This window comes from Limulus polyphemus, unplaced genomic scaffold (genome assembly GCF_000517525.1).
Source record: "Limulus polyphemus unplaced genomic scaffold, Limulus_polyphemus-2.1.2 Scaffold1130, whole genome shotgun sequence".
In the NCBI taxonomy this organism is placed as follows: domain Eukaryota; kingdom Metazoa; phylum Arthropoda; class Merostomata; order Xiphosura; family Limulidae; genus Limulus; species Limulus polyphemus.
In genome coordinates this window covers 264,483-281,031 of record NW_013666740.1, presented here as the reverse complement: position 1 = coordinate 281,031, position 16,549 = coordinate 264,483, and the positions used below count along the sequence as shown (strand labels likewise).

The window sequence follows — 16,549 nt, the reverse complement described above, 5'->3', positions numbered from 1 at the left end:
TTATTAGTCTCAAAGTGGGTTCCTCGTCATCGAATACTATGTATATGTAAAGGACAGTTACAGTAATAAAAATTGTAATAATATAAATAGTTTAAATATTAATTAATTGAGAAAGAAAGCAATAAGTATTTGGGATTTATATTGATAAAAATGTAAATTAAAAAAATTAAGGTATATATATTGTGTAAATTAAATTAAGAAATGTATTGATATGAAAATGTTAAGAATTATACATATTTCTTGGGTTCATTCAGTGTTACGATATGGAATAATGATTTGGAGAGGGACATATTATAATGTTATCCATATAGCAATTGTTATGCAAAACAAGTTTATAAGTTTAATAACATAAAATAGAAATATTTATGTAAATTATATTGAAAAATGTAGATTACCGAATGTCATGCCATTAAGGCATTATGCTTATTTAATGCAATAAATAATATAGTGAAGCATGGTATATTTATGGAAATAAAAACATCTTTATAGCATTAGAAATCAGGGATTTATATACATTCCATTGTAAAAAATAAATTATGCACAAGCATTGTAATTATATGGCTCCAAAGTTACTTAAAATTTACAAACAGAAATAAGAGAAGAAATAAATAAAATAAATATAAAAAATATTATTTAATTATTTATTTAATATAGAAACTCAACTATATGTTTTAAAATAATATTTATAAGGATGCATAAATTTAAATATATTAATAAATTAGTTTGAAATTCCATACATATCTGCTTTTGTGATATCCAAAGAAAATGTGTAATTTTTCTTAGAGTATTTGTAGGTATGTATATAATTGTTTTATCTATCTATGCTATCTAACACATATCTGCCAGACATCTTAGGTTCTACCGACACCTGGCGAGAGCACTTGTATGAACTTCATGATACAAGTTTTTCTTATTCTTTGGTTTTAATAGGGACAACTACCTACAGATGGTGAAGGATTGTTTTAGAAATGAGATATTGCTCCTAATTCTTAAGTTTTATCTTTTAGTTCCAATTTCATTTCAAGTAAGAGGCTTACAAATGGAAGTTAAACCTTATACGTGATGTATCACCACTACTATCAATCTTCATTCTACAGATACCTCTTTTACCAAGATACGTATTGTAGCTTATATCCTAATTCTAATTATATTTATTTATGCATGGGGCTTTTATTTTATCTTTTATAATTTCTTAGATATTTTTTCCACAGTATGTTAGTCCTTATGCTGTTTAGAGAAACTAAAACATATCCTACATGTAGCATTGTATCTGCTCTTGACATTTCCCCTCTTCAACAGTTTAAAAATATTAAAGTACATTAGTCTATTGTATGTGGGTGGGTGTGAGAGAGGTGTATATATATATATATATATATATATACACAGAGAAAAAATCATGTATACTGTTATATTAGCAAATTTATCACAAAATGTTTATGCACATATTTAGAAGATTTCAGAAGTGTAATTTATGTCATTTTTCCATTCAACACGAATAGATTCTGTCTAGGTCAATGCATATTTCAACATAATGAAACGCAAACTTCACAGAACACAAAATTTAACAAATGGAGACTGACTTATTTTTATAGGCTATATATGTTTCAACTTTTTTTACTCAATTTCATTTAACTAGACATAATAGTGTGTGTTAAATGTCACACTCTTGTGAGACACTGTAAAAGTCAATTTAAAATATCAATGTGGTGCTCAATGAATTAACCCTATGGGTTAAAGTAAAATTAATATCATAAATGTAGCTCATAATGTTTTTAAGTTTCTTGTGTTAATAAAAAATGACTACAAAACCTTTTTCATGTATTTATGATTAATTGCATAAACCACACTTACTAATTTCAATGTATAACCAATATAGCTTTTACACCCAAACCCCAATGTCACAACAGGATAACCGATGCTGAAAAAAACAATGAAAAGGGTGATATATTCATATATTTCTTTCAACATAACTTACATTCTTAAACACTCTTAATTAAACTCATCATAGTACTGTGACAACTTAAGAACAGATAGGTACATTAAAACTAATATTATATCTTAGGCAGCAGTTATTTAGTCATTATAATTTCTAGCAATCATTCACCTAAAAGGAATGCCAGTCAATTTAGCATATTAATGTGCTGAAATACAAGAAATCAGGTTACTTATCTCAAAATAATGACACTTCCACTTAGTCTCACTGAACTACATTAGTTTGTTTGGAGCAAGCAAAAAAAATCTACATGTAATACTGTACCTACCAAATTAATCTTATTTGAAAACTCTGTTGATATCTCTCTCTTCAACAGTCTAATAGTATTTTCCTATAATTCACTGTTAACCTAGAGTTTATCCTGGATTAAATGTTATTCTTACAGAACAATGACTAGTCAATCAAAGCACCTCAAAAATTATGCCCATCATCCAAACTCTTAACACAGAACTACAAATAACAATCACAAACAGTTGTATAACAGAATAGCATAGTTCTATAATACAACTCATTTGGTGATCACTAACTCAATAGTTCACAAAACAATCTTTACTTTCTTAAAAACTGCATAAAAATTCCATGTATTTAACTGTAAACAAATTAATTAAACAATTTAGAAATTCCACAATTTACTGTTACAATAGCAGTAAAGCTAGGTTGTAGATTTTAAAAATTAGAACTGTCATTCACTAGCATGTAATTAGTTTCTTACAAGTTTTGTATTTCAGTATTATAACATATCACATTTTCTGGGCTTTAAATATCCACCATCCAATTTTTAAGTAAATTATACATTTATTGGTCTTTAGTACATTTAGTTTTATTAATCCATTAGTGAACCCTTAGGCCTATAGCAAACTTAATGCTTGAACTACTATTTTGCACTTTTTAAGTTTAATAATCATTGCTGCTATAATGCAAGTTTAATTTTTTTAATCAAGTTACAACAGTAATTAGTAGGCCTACTTATTTACATGCTCTAATGTAAATTAATGCCAAATTTTGGGTTTGCAAAAGTGTTTTCACAAAATACCCCAGTTCCCTGAGGGTTTGGGTGAAAAAGTTTTACATCTGTGCAAACCTCGTGGCTGAGACAATTTGTTTGGGCATCACCTAGAAGTTGGTGGTGCCCTGCAGTTTTGAGAAAGGGGTTTTGGGGAAATCCCTGAGTTCCTCAATAAGTGGAGTGAAAAATTTTATCTTTGTGCAAACCTTGGGATTGAGATGATTTGTTTGGTACCACTTAAAAGAGTGGTGTGACCAGTGGTTTAGGAGGAGTTACATGACACACACACACACACACAGAAAATTTTGAACTACTGTTTTGCACTTTTTGAGTTTAATAATCATTACTGCTATAATACAAATTTAATTTATTTCAAAATGGTAGAAATGGTAATTAGTAGGCCTACTTATTTACATGCTCTAATGTAAATCAATACCAAATTTAGTGTCAGTATTTGGATAATCCCCATAGAAGTGTTTTTGCAAAACATCCAGGTTTCCTAAAGGGTTGGATGAAATGTTTTACCTTTGTGCAAACCCCTGGACTGAGACAATTTATTTGGTACCATTTAGAAGTTGGTGCACCAGTGGTTTAAGGGGAGTTACATGACACACAGACACTGAATCTTACAATATATATGTTTTATAATTTCAATACTTATATTCCTGTTATTGTGTTGTACTATGTTACATCATTTTTTTTATCAATCATCAGCTACCATTGTTTTGATTTTAAAAAATTGATATTAAAAAAATCAGAAGACTTAACAAGGTTTTCTTATCTTTAAAGGTTAATTTACAGCTAACTCTAAGCAGCTTCTTTCTTTAGTTGGTCCCTTCCATAATGATCACCAAATGAATCTTAGCTACAAGAAGCACCAAGTTAGTGTTTTACTCAGAAATCACATCAATAGTTACTCACCAATGTGCTGCAAAGGGTCTACACAAATCTAAATGAAAAGGAAAATGTTTAAGTTCTTTGAGCCTCACAGAAGCTTCTATATACACAAAAAGGAGCCAAAGGGATATTGATGGAAGACAAATTCCTCGCTCTGTTAAAAAAAAGAAATACTAAGTTAACATCATACCAAGTTAAAATGCTTTAAATACATATTGTTTGCTTATGATTAACAAATTTATAGTATCACCTGTCCATCTAGCAATAAAATACAGCACCTTTGTTCTTCCTGTGGCACTAACAACTAATTACAAGAATAACTTGGGTTCATTACATAACCAAACTTAAACCCTATAGTTTGCGTAATTAACAATTCAAAATCACAGCAGCAAATCTGACAACTGAGGTATCTTAACCTTCTAAAAAAACTAAATTTTATGGACTGAAACTTATAAGTGTGGCAACAAACAAATTCACAAAATGTTACTATAATACAAGATAAGAATTTCCTCTTGACATAAATAAAAGATGCATCAATATATCCCAGGTATGGATAAGTTCCTGCTTTAACTTCACATCAATTATGAAAGTTCAGAAAACTTAATTTTTTACTTCACTCAGTCTTATTTCTCATATTCATAATCAGAATTCTTAGTAATATAACAACAGTCACTTGTATGTGGGCATATAGACAAACTAATTTTTCTGCTATGGTATCAGGCTGCTAGTGTGTTTTCAAAAATTTTCAAAAAATCAAAATATTAATAACTTGTTATATCTGTTAATATTTGATTCTACAACGCTACCATCAGGAGCCAGGTGTACCCGACAGTAATACAGGTGTGGGAGCATTATAGTCAACTAGTCAAGAAAGCACTCTTGCTGAACAAATACAGATTCTACAGATTACTAAAGCAATCAATTAAACAAGATAACTGTTTACTTACATAGGGAAAATAGATATAAAAAGAGCATAGATAAGATAAAATATGAACACAAACTTTCCAATATTTCAGAAACAAAGAACTCTCATGTTCACTAATTTACTTTATAAAGTCTGATACTTTAGTCTGCTTCATTTGGTTTTGAGCCTCTTTCCAAATATAATGTAGAACATTTCGCATATGCATCACAATTCCTGGAAAAGCCATTGGTTGTCACTCCATCCATTATAAAACTTCTTCAAGATCATCTTAAAAACAATCGTAATTTTCATTAGATAATTAAAATTGTGCCAAAAGTGAGGAAGCTTAATGCTGCTGTAAACCTGCTGCAATTAGCATCTCTATTTCCTTCTGACACGGAGCAGTATCTGGATCTACCTGTGAACAATTTTTGGAACTTCTTGCCCTCTCCACAAGGTTAAACCATTTCCTCTTTAATGATGTCATTTATGACCAGATAGATGGAATCCCCACTGGGTCCAATGATAGCCAATAGTTTTCTATGCTACCATGAATGTAACTGGCCAGAAAACTGCCCACGTGACTTTAAACCTGTCCTTTACGAACACTATATCAATGACACTTTCTTGTTATTTCAACAATTGATTCATATTTCCAAGTTCCTTTATTGCCTTGATTTCCAACATCTCGATATCAAGTTCAGATGTGAACTTGATAATCACATCTCTGGGCTTTGCACTTAGGACTTCCCAGTTTTTTCCTTTATTGTGTGACAGAATGTATAATGACTTTAGCCTCTGAAGCCATGTGGCAATGAGCTTAGCAGCAGATCATACCAAATTTTGAGGAGCCAAGGCACCACAGTGTTATATCCAAGAAAGTATTATAACTGACGGCGTTATAATGAGGCAGTACTGTATATACATATATATACAATTATTTTTCTAGATTATACCACTTACAAATGTGAGTTAATTAGGATTACGATTAATTGGTAATAAATCTAAAAAATAAAGAGAGATACAGTTTTTGTGCATCATTAAATATAACTGATATCTAATTCCTCTGCAAATTAGAACAAATCTTAAGTTCTGTGACAAATCATCCCCTGAGAATAAAAAATGTCAGCTGAGACATTTCTTTCAGTTTTCTAAAGTAAAATTACTTTTCTTAACATTTCTTTCTCTGTTTCTTTAGACATATAAAACTCTAAAAACCCGTCTATCAGTGCACAATGTTTCTGATTCTTCATTTAAATGAAACAATACACTGCCTGCAACGTTCCCTCAAAGTTTTTCAATCCATGTGCGGAATGAATCTTTTCACGTGCACCAGTATCAAGGTAATGTAATGTGCATATGTGCACTCCAATTTTTTTTTTTTGGGGGGGGGGGTTATAGACCATTAACACTATTTGATCATTAGGCCTACCAACTGCCAGGGTCATAGGCCATCATCACACTGAAAGTCCTCACTATCACTGAGGATGTACATGGCTGGAGTAATGAAGTGTGCAGCACTTGGTTGATTGTTGTGCAGCCGCGCAGCTTAGAGGGAACTCTGACTGCCTGTATAAGTAGTATATTCTGATAAAATAGCACATCGGAAGAATATCTTTCATGAGAAAATGTAAGAGAATAAAATACCTTTCTTAAATTCATTGTGATGCATATGTGCAAATGTATATATGTTAAATTGTATTTTTTGAAAAGAAGAACAAATGTAAACAGCTAAATAAAATACCCATTCAGTTAATTCTATGTTATTTTGTTATTAACTCATAATTGCAGGAAAAAATTCTTTATGAAATAATGAGCCTCATTAGGTTTGTAAAACCTGTTTAAAACTGTCATGATAAACTATTATTAACCTGTCTAAAATACTATTTACTAATGATTAGTTCTACTGCTACAACACAGTGGTTAGATCTATGTGCATTTGTTTTCAGATACTGACAGGTAAGAGAGATGACGGCTAGTCAACACCATCCACTACCAGCTCTTGAATTACTTTTGGCTGAGTGAATAATGGGATTTAATTGTCAACTTCATAATACACCCACAGACCCATGCTCGGATACATTTTGGTCCAGTAACTTACAATTAATTAAAGATTATTCTTTTATGTTATTTTTTCCACCCTAACATGTGTATTACTTTATCTATCTAAGACAACATATATCCACCATCTCTAGACTGCAGTGTGTTATAAGATAAAATTTAAATCTCACATAGTAACATGACAAATACTTTATCCATTTTATTAGACTGCCATAGAAATATGTGCATCTTCCTTTACAGTATTATTACATATACAATTTTGGTCTAAAGAAAGCTGATGTTTTTTAGCCTTGTGCTAACCTAAGACTGAGTACTTCAAACTATAAACTACAAACACTGCCACTCTAAAACAGACTGAATAATTAAAGTTAAAAATAGATGTTTAGTTTGTAGTATTACCTTAACCAACAGAAGAAAAATACACATGTAAAAGTGAGTAAAACTTACCTGTGTACCAAACATACTGCACCCACACATATGTACTGGCTGCAAAAAACAACCATTGAACGGGTATAAAGAGAAAGCATATCATATCTGATGTCAGGGCAATAAACACAAAAAATATGGAGAAAGCCTAAAAAAGAAAATACTGGATATCAGAGGTTCTGTGTGTTATTTCTTTGAACATTTACCACCTAAAAATGAAGTATGAGTGAGCCCTCTCAGGGCTTAAACTGGCTGTTTTTAATTTACAGCTTGACAAAAAATTCAACAGATAAACCTAGCACACAATTCAAACATGAGGTGAAAAAAGAACTAAAGAAAGTATACATCAAAATACTGAATAATTTATTTGTATGAAAATAAAATAAGTTTGTGTTCATTTCAATTTTTAAATTCATTGCACTTTATTTTAAAGAACACAAATATAGTTTCATTAATCCCATTAACCAAATTAAACACTTATAAATCCTATATGAAATACATTTTATTAACAGTAAGTACACTTTGTTCTCAAGAACATGAAAAACCAGTTGTAACTTCAGTTTGACATAAAATAAAAACTAGTTTGTTGATCAAACATGTTTTACTTGAACCTTTGTTTAACTGCTTACAATCCAATTCCAAGTCAACATTTTCTAATCAAGTTTTTAATAACATAAAGAAGGTATCTGTAGTATGACACGAGGTGTCATCAGTTGTCTTTGATGTTTACAGTAATTAAATTCATAATTTCCTTAATCTTTTTTCATGAGGAAACAAACAATCATGCTTCTTGACAACATGATATTTTTTTTATCAAAATGCACTACTTACTGCTTAGTTTAACTACTGGTGTTACAGCCTAATTGAATTACACAGCAGACACTGATGGTGGTGGCAATAATTACAAATGTCAAAACAAAAGTATTAAACTGTTATTAATTCAATAATTGTACATCACCTGAGGGAACCAACAGCAAGAGAACTTTAATGTACGATGGATGGAATTATCAACAGTTTAATGACACGTGTTTATCATATATATACTGGATTATTTTATTGATTAAAAGACCAGATATAATAATGGTGGATAAATAACATATTTGAAGTTTCTAGCTAGATTTTGTGACTTTTTTTTCCAAAACATAAATTGAACACCATTTTTTATTGACAATTTGTTTTCAATAAAAGGCAAAAATCATAAAACATTTGTAAATGTCAACTGACAAGATGAGCACAGGGCCTATAAAGCATTTATATACAGATTATTCAAGTGTTTATAGTAACTCAACAGCTATGCTATGAATAAATTACTACACAACCAAAATATAACCCTTTTTTTTCAAAAAATGAAATTCTTATAACTATTTCCAATTCTGTATGTTTGGAAATACTCAGGAAAAGGCTAGCCTGTGCTTGCAACCTAAGATCTTTATATTTTCCGAGAGCTGAAAGTGGATATGGAACACAAAGAGGCATATAATGTCATACATTAACTAACTTTCTCATTTACATAAAGACAGAATACCTACAATAACGAGAGTTAACAAAAAGCAATAATATTTAACAGAAACTATATGATCAAATGTTAGAAAAGGCTTACAGCAATCCCACATTGTTTTCATACACACACACACACACACACAGAGGACAAGGCTATATAATATATTCCTTTATTTGACAAACCCAGGATGCACTGTCTATCATATATAAAAAGACTGTTGACACGACATTAGGCTTGGACCAAACCACAGTCCAAAAAAGAAAAATACAATAAATATTCCTAAACAGAAAATAAACAAAATAAAATACACAATGGCACACATACTAAAAATTATCTCAATATCTAACAGTAACATGTCATTGAAGTTGTCACTACTGCATATTAAAAACTTTCACATGGGTGAGACCTTCTTTATGGCAGAAAGTAAAATGATCAGCAATTTTGTTTGAGGCAAAAAAAAATCCTTAAGTTTTCTATAAAAAAACCTTTAACTCCACCATGAAGAGCAGTATAAAGTGATGTATCTTAAAGGAAATGTATTTGGGATCATTCATAGATAGGAATGTAGTCTCACAAATGTTAACCATATTGTGACAGGTCATGTGTCAAAGGTCATGTCACCACGTTTGTTGACTTGCATTAAAAATTTTACTGAACTACTATTTTATGAACTTATGTCAATAAGTTTGGTATAAAATTGTAGATTGTAATTCAAATTTTAGTATTATATTATTAGTTAATTACTTAACTTAAAGGTAAATATTAAAATAACACATCTAACTATCGATTTTTGTGTGTCACCTGGTATGTTGAATGCAGCACTGGTTCACACAGTTTCATACAAATTAGGAACTCAAACTATTTATATTGACAAGCTAGAATGTAAAATAAGAACCTCATTTTTTCTATTTGCTGAAAGAAAAAGGTTTATGAGAAAATATTTAATTAAAAAATCTTAATACTTAATTTAAAAACCTGATATTTTGTGTATGAAAACCTTGTAATGTTTACCAATAACCTGCAAAATTTTGTAAAGATAGCATACATTATCAAAAATCATAGTATAATAACTCTAACAGACACTTTCGTGGTTACGAGCTGGGTGGATTCCACCCAACCAGTAATGGAAGGGTTAAACAACCTTTCAGAGTTAGGAAAACAGCAAGGCAGCAACCCTAACATCATAAAGAACTTTACCACCAAAAGCAGAAGAAATGTTTTGAAGAATCCACTTTCCAAAATTTGTAAGAATAACCTCAATTTGAAATAATTCAATAAATAATCTCTAATGAAAGACTGAAATAATTATGAGACAGCTAATACCAAAACATTAAGGCAAGTCATACAAATACAAACCAAGGCATGTACAAGAAGAAAAAAGAAAGTTGGCAGCAAAAGTAAGTCTGTTAGCAATGGAAATTTATTCTGAGACTATCAATTAAACAACTTTTGGAATAATTGAAAAAAAAAAAAGTAATAATAGAAAGTACAAGTTTGATAAACTAATTTATTTAATCATAATTTTGATTAATGAACAGGTATTTCATAATATCAATTGAGCTGCCCAGCTCCACCATACTTTGTGATAGTTTGAAAGAGTATAGTTAATACAGAAGTGTACACATAGAAGGTGGTCTTACAAAGATAACAGTGGAAAAACTGGATACCATGACAGTGTTGGCCATCAGATGGACACAAGTCATGTACCTTTTCCAAGCCTGAACCCAAAACAGAGCTAAGTTGTTAGCAGGCATAAGGAACAACCCAAGCTTGATGCAGCCATCCAAATTCTAAACAAATGACCAGAAAAAGTTAACTGTAAATTAAAGCATCTATCTACTCCCAAACTACAAAATCTATTACTAGAATCCAAAAAATAAGTAATTTGTGATTGAGAGAAATCATAAAAACATCAATCACAGAACAACACGGTGATTATAAAGCCACTGAAAAGGGCAACACAAGATGAGAGACCAACTTTTTGAGTAAAATGTGAACCAGATGTGATAAAACTAATCTGCCAAAAGGTTCACAAACCTGGAGATAGGGCAAACTTTTAACATACTCAGTTTTGACTGTGTTTGTGATCCCAAAGTGACCAGAGTATCCATACTATAACTTTTAATATGTTTTGTGTATCTTCCCAAAATTTGCCAATCTTTCAGTAAACATTAAGTCTTTTTTTACACAAAAAATCAGTTTTTTTAATCAAGTATTTTTAATAAAACTTTCTCCGTGAATATATGGAGTCAAATTGTTAACTGCTCCAAGTGCAAAGTGATTTTCATACTAAGATTATAAATACTTCTTTATCTGAAAATTGTAAAATTTCATTTGCATAATGTCTAAAACCTCCTAAATAAATATCAATCTTTTGTTTTTTGCAAAACTTTATATTTTATCTGTTATTTTCTCTACCCTAACCCAATATCCATTCAGTCAATTTAATCAACCTCATAACCACCATAAAAAAGAAATAAATCTAAATTACCTTTTTTCATTCTAGAATGGCTGCAAATCATAACATGAAACTACAATTGTTTAATCAAAATAGCTTAAACCTCACAGTATACATTTTTTATAAGTTTTTTGTTGTTTTTTTTGCTCTCTGAACAGTGAAACTAGTAATCTCATCACACAAGTTGTAAATCACCAAGAGAATGTAGCTGACATGACTATATCAAATTATGCAATGCACAAGCACACCTCATGAATAATCTTTATTATTTTCATTATCTTACCTATTTTAACCTTACCTAATAAGTTTCTAACTTTTACATCTTAGTTACTTTTATAATAATAAATAAAGAATACAGATGAAAAACAAGAACTATAGTACTTACCTGGATCCTGTTGTTTATTTGCTGTCGACTGTCAATGGAACTTAAGCCTACTTTTTTAAACTAATGGTACTACTACACTAAATAATTTTTACTTAATTAAATAATGTACCTAAAAACACAGAATAATAACACACACAAAGCAAAAAATGTCCTATAACTATGATAATTTACCTGTCTTTCTATCTATGTAATAAGAGCCTTTAACAATTAGCTATGCTTGTTGATGTGAATACCATGAGAAAAAGTTTCAAACTGAAAGCACAATAGACAATTCTCAGTCCAAAAACAAAATGTAATATAAGAAGTTAGTCAGTAAATTAAAACTTTGGCTTTCTGTTTGTTATTAATAATAATATAGTATAAAATGTCAGACAGAGCTATTAGCAATTTATGAAAAAGAAGAAGTGACACATGAATGTAGCAAGAGGGCTTTTCTGGTTCATAGCTTCATAAACAACTAATTTTGAAGGCTATAACAATTATACTTTGCCTTGATATTATCTATATTACAATGAGTTATTTACATCAAATCCTGTACTTCTCAAAGGGGTGGTAAACAAATTAGAGAAAAGTGAAAGCCTAGAAAACAAATGTCACAATTCTCAATGTAAGGAAGATTGAGAATTTATTAAAATATTTCCTGATAAAATAAAGAATTTAAAAATTATACAATATTAAGATTTGATTTGTTAACTACATTTTGATGCCAAGTTTATTCATATACAATGATAATAAAGAAGTTCAATTAAATTTACTGTAACTTTCTAAAAGTGTTTTAACCTACCCATAGCGAGAGGGTTAAGTTAAACACAAAAGTTCTGGTTGTTGGTATAAATGAAAAATTAAACAACAATTACAACCTGAAAGGAAGAAAATAGCTGTAAGCAAGCCTGATGGTTCACCACCACCACAACAACTACAAAAAAAAAACTTTGAGTAGGTATGACCCAGAAAATTTGTGAACTTTGATAACATTTATGTGAAGGAATAATACCTCCATCAAAAGAAACAAAACAAAAACACTGAATGTGGCTTTGGAACAATTCAGTTACTAGGAGAGGAAAATTCAGGACTTCTGAGAAAGAAAAATCATAGAAAATGTAGCTATTCACAACTTTCTTGATAATAGAAAACAGTCCACTATATTGGATGAAGTTGTACCATATATACATAAATTCCAGAAAAGCCCTTACCACCATGGTTTAAATCCAGAATATATTAAGAAAAAGAAAAAAAATCCATTGAAACAGTACTCAAAAGGTTTGAAAAATCTCAATATAGCCTAGAAAGTATTTATAAAACCTCTAGAATTATAAAAAACTAGTCTGGAAAGTGCATAAGACCGGTTATTACACTTTTGTACACAGACTGAAGAATGGGAATATAACAACAAGGATATGAAAATGTGCAGTATATAACTACAAATATTCTAAACACTTTGTAAAAATGTCAGGCTACATGAGAAGCAGAAGAGAAATGAATCGGGAGATGATTCCAAGAATAGACTCCAAAACTGTCTTTCAGAAAAAGATGCCAGAGTATATAGGAAATGGAGGGAAAACAGTTCTAATTTCAGATAAAGAGGAATACCTACAATTACAGAAACACTAAAACACAGTATTAAACAGAAATTAACAGTAATTAACAGTATTAAATTCTAATGGCTTATTACTTTAATGAAAATTAAGATAAAATATATTCAGTAACAAATCAATTACTTTTGGGGCAAATGTCAAGAAACAGCTCCAAACTGTAGTTGACACTTGTGTGAAGTAACAGATACCTTCATCAAATGAAACAAGAAAGATACACTGATAAGTTTTCAAACAATTTAGTCATTGGGAGAGGTAAACTTGGGATCAAATCAAATTCAAGGAGACAAACCTTAATGTGAAAAAATGAACTCACGAGACTGAGCAAACTAATCTAAAACATTAATATGAACATTAAAAAAACAATCCAGTGAAAATTCAGGCAAGTGAAGCTTTTCAGCAGAAAAATACAAAACACATTGATCTGGAAGCAACTGAATATTCAGATGAGTTTAAAAAATCCATCAGTTCAACACCTGGGACTATTAATTTTGAGTTGGGCTACTATGAAAATCGTACATACATACAAGCTCAGAGCTAGAGTGATTCTGCTTGCATGAAATGTGTGCATACAAGTGTATATTTAATTATTAAAATCTGCAAAAATGCCACCTGTTATTATATTTCCTTTCAAATCATTAAATATGTATTGTCATTGATATTTCTCTAGTCTGTTGATTATAAGCTAATCTATCTTAAGGTCAATGAACAAACACAAACTCATAATTACTGTCTTGTAAATTAAAATGTTCAATTATATAGTTTCCTAAAACTGCGTAATTATTTTTTGCTGGGATTAGAAAAATTATTATTTAATGGAAAGTTTTATTGACACATGATAAAACAACTGTATTTGGATGAAGCGTTATAACTTGGACCACCCACTCAATGGGTACGACAGTTGATCTTAATGTCAGACGGCCTTTCTGCTCTTTTGACGTCATCATATCTGTAGATTAAATAACCTGCTCAGAGATTTTACATTTTCGTATATTCTGCATTAAGTCTTATTAACTATAACACACCAGGAATACCAGTCTATCAAAAATTTAGACTGTTTTAACCTGCCCTTATATTTATGTCTGCATCACTTATGCTGTAGCATGTCATATTATTTACATTTTTTTAAAACTGTGGAAGAAGTCATTGATATGGATGTGTATATATATACTTGAAATATGTAAATAATTTAATCATTATAATTTTTTTTTAAATTGGGGTTAGTAAAATTTCAGTTTCTATTAGCCTTGGGCTAGTACATCAAAATAAGTTTCTTAACCTGTTTCACCAAGAAAATTGACAAATAAAAAGCCTTTACACTACTTAGGCAGTAAGAAGGTGTACAAAATAGTGAAACTGGGACAGATCAATATTCCTCAGAAACACCTAGAAACATCTGTGGCAAAATGACAAGACAAAAAACAAAGTATAAAAAAATTATCTCTAAAATACTGTAAAGGTAATGCATGTAAATACAATTTTAAACCACAACACATATTAATAAACACTAGCAGGTAAACACATGCATGCTTCGAGTATGAAGTGTATTTAAACTTTATGCCTAATTGTTGATTTTTTTAGGCAAGTGTACTGAGATAGTTTAAAACATATAACAGTTATGAAATAGTGAATTTTTAACATTAGAGTATTAACTGTTCATTTGTTGCTATTTCACTTATTTTTCTTTTTCCTTCCACAATAGTATCAACTTTTTTTTTATATTCTCTCCTAAAGTATTAGCAAAGTGTCAGGTCCCCTACCACCAATAACAGAAATGGCATAATATCTTATTCCCCTGATGGATAAACTCATGCTTATGAAGCTTATTTCAACTTTAGGCCTTATTGTCAATTTTTAGGTGCCTGCTGAAATTTGTATTGAGATGTAAGGGTATTACATTATGTATAAGCCATATAAAAGGTAAAGAATAAACTTAATGTGTTTCTTTGCATGTTTTTGTTACTGAAGTAAATATCTTTAAAGTTAATATTATAAATGTCATAGTTTTGCACTCATGTAAATGTAAAAGTGCTGCTGTAAAATTAGCCAATAGGAATATTGGGTTTCCATGTGAGCTAGTACACATACATGAATGGACTGATAACACACAGTTCTTTTAACTACATAAACAGATTACCATAAGGTAATGAAAATAAGGGATTGCAAATGCAAGTTAGGCTTACTCCAAGCATATGTAAGTACATATACCTGTAGCCATTGCATGGATGAAGTAAAGTCAAAATTGAACAAGAGTTTTGTAATGTTTGATGCTGAGGGAAGTAACAGGAAAACACTTACTGATTAAAACATCTGAATAAATTAAATATGTGTACATATACAAATTAACATATATTAAATAATTTTCCAAGATTACACATATACAATGCCTTATGGATAGTACACTTTACACAAACACAGATTAGATACCAAATCACATTTCGAACCAACTTACGACTGATCTTTCGGTTCAATTCTAGAACTGATAAGCCAGAAACCAGCTTAAAACATATCTTGTGCATATTTACCCCAATTTGTTAATCTATAAAATTATGGTATGCTCTGTGCTTTTCTGATACATTAAGATCTCAATTTTTCCTATCATCAAAATGTCTTTTTTGATCTAACAAAAAACTGCTAAATGTAAAAATATAAAAACTTTTTATGCGTGATGTGGGTTTAAAACCTAATCTGAAATCCATTTGAATGTAGTAACGACAAAGTATGTGTTTAAGTTGATTTTTTAAAGTTAAGCTTTGTTTACCACAATTGGGAAGACACCAGTATATAGTAAGTTTGGGTGCAGTTGGTATCTTAATTGGATTTGAGTTTTTCCCTACTAAAGATCCCCTCCCCATTCCTTATTGTTGTCTATCTTTACACGTGTGGAGACTGTAAGACCACCTATATTGGTAAAACTAAATGCCATTTAAAAGTCAGAGCCTATGAACATATGAAAATTTTCATCAAAATGCAAAAAAAAATTGAGAAACCCCTATGTTTCCTCTATACGCCAACATAGTGAAGAAACAGAACATTGACCTATGCTATCATATTTTTCTATCCCCTGCAAGTCTAATACTGACCTGGAAGTATTGATTAAAGAAACCCTCCACATCAAACAGCATTCTCCAACACTGAACAATGTGTAATCTTCATTTAAGTTATACATTTTTTAATATGTTTGTATTACTGATTTTAATTTTTTGTTGTGTTTTCTTGCTGTAGTTTCTCCTCATGATTATTGTTTTGGGTTTTATTCGTTTAATTATTGTTAACTTTAGCATTTGTACTTTAGCAATGTCCAAAGACTTGTGTAAGTCCATTTT

At 30.2% G+C, this 16,549-nt stretch overlaps 1 protein-coding gene across 2 annotated transcripts in view; it reads right to left on the bottom strand.

Moving 5' to 3' along the window:
• The window catches only part of LOC106462275 (macoilin-like), a 67,869-nt gene that overhangs the window by 34,363 nt on the left and 16,957 nt on the right, over positions 1–16,549 (bottom strand). For both annotated transcript variants that reach the window (XM_013922175.2, XM_013922176.2), the window contains exons 3-5: positions 7,309–7,435; positions 3,921–4,050; positions 1,852–1,918 (exon numbers count right to left, since the gene is read on the bottom strand). In XM_013922175.2, the coding sequence (XP_013777629.1) occupies positions 1,852–1,918; positions 3,921–4,050; positions 7,309–7,435 (324 nt within the window). The remainder of the gene's footprint in view (positions 1–1,851; positions 1,919–3,920; positions 4,051–7,308; positions 7,436–16,549) is intronic.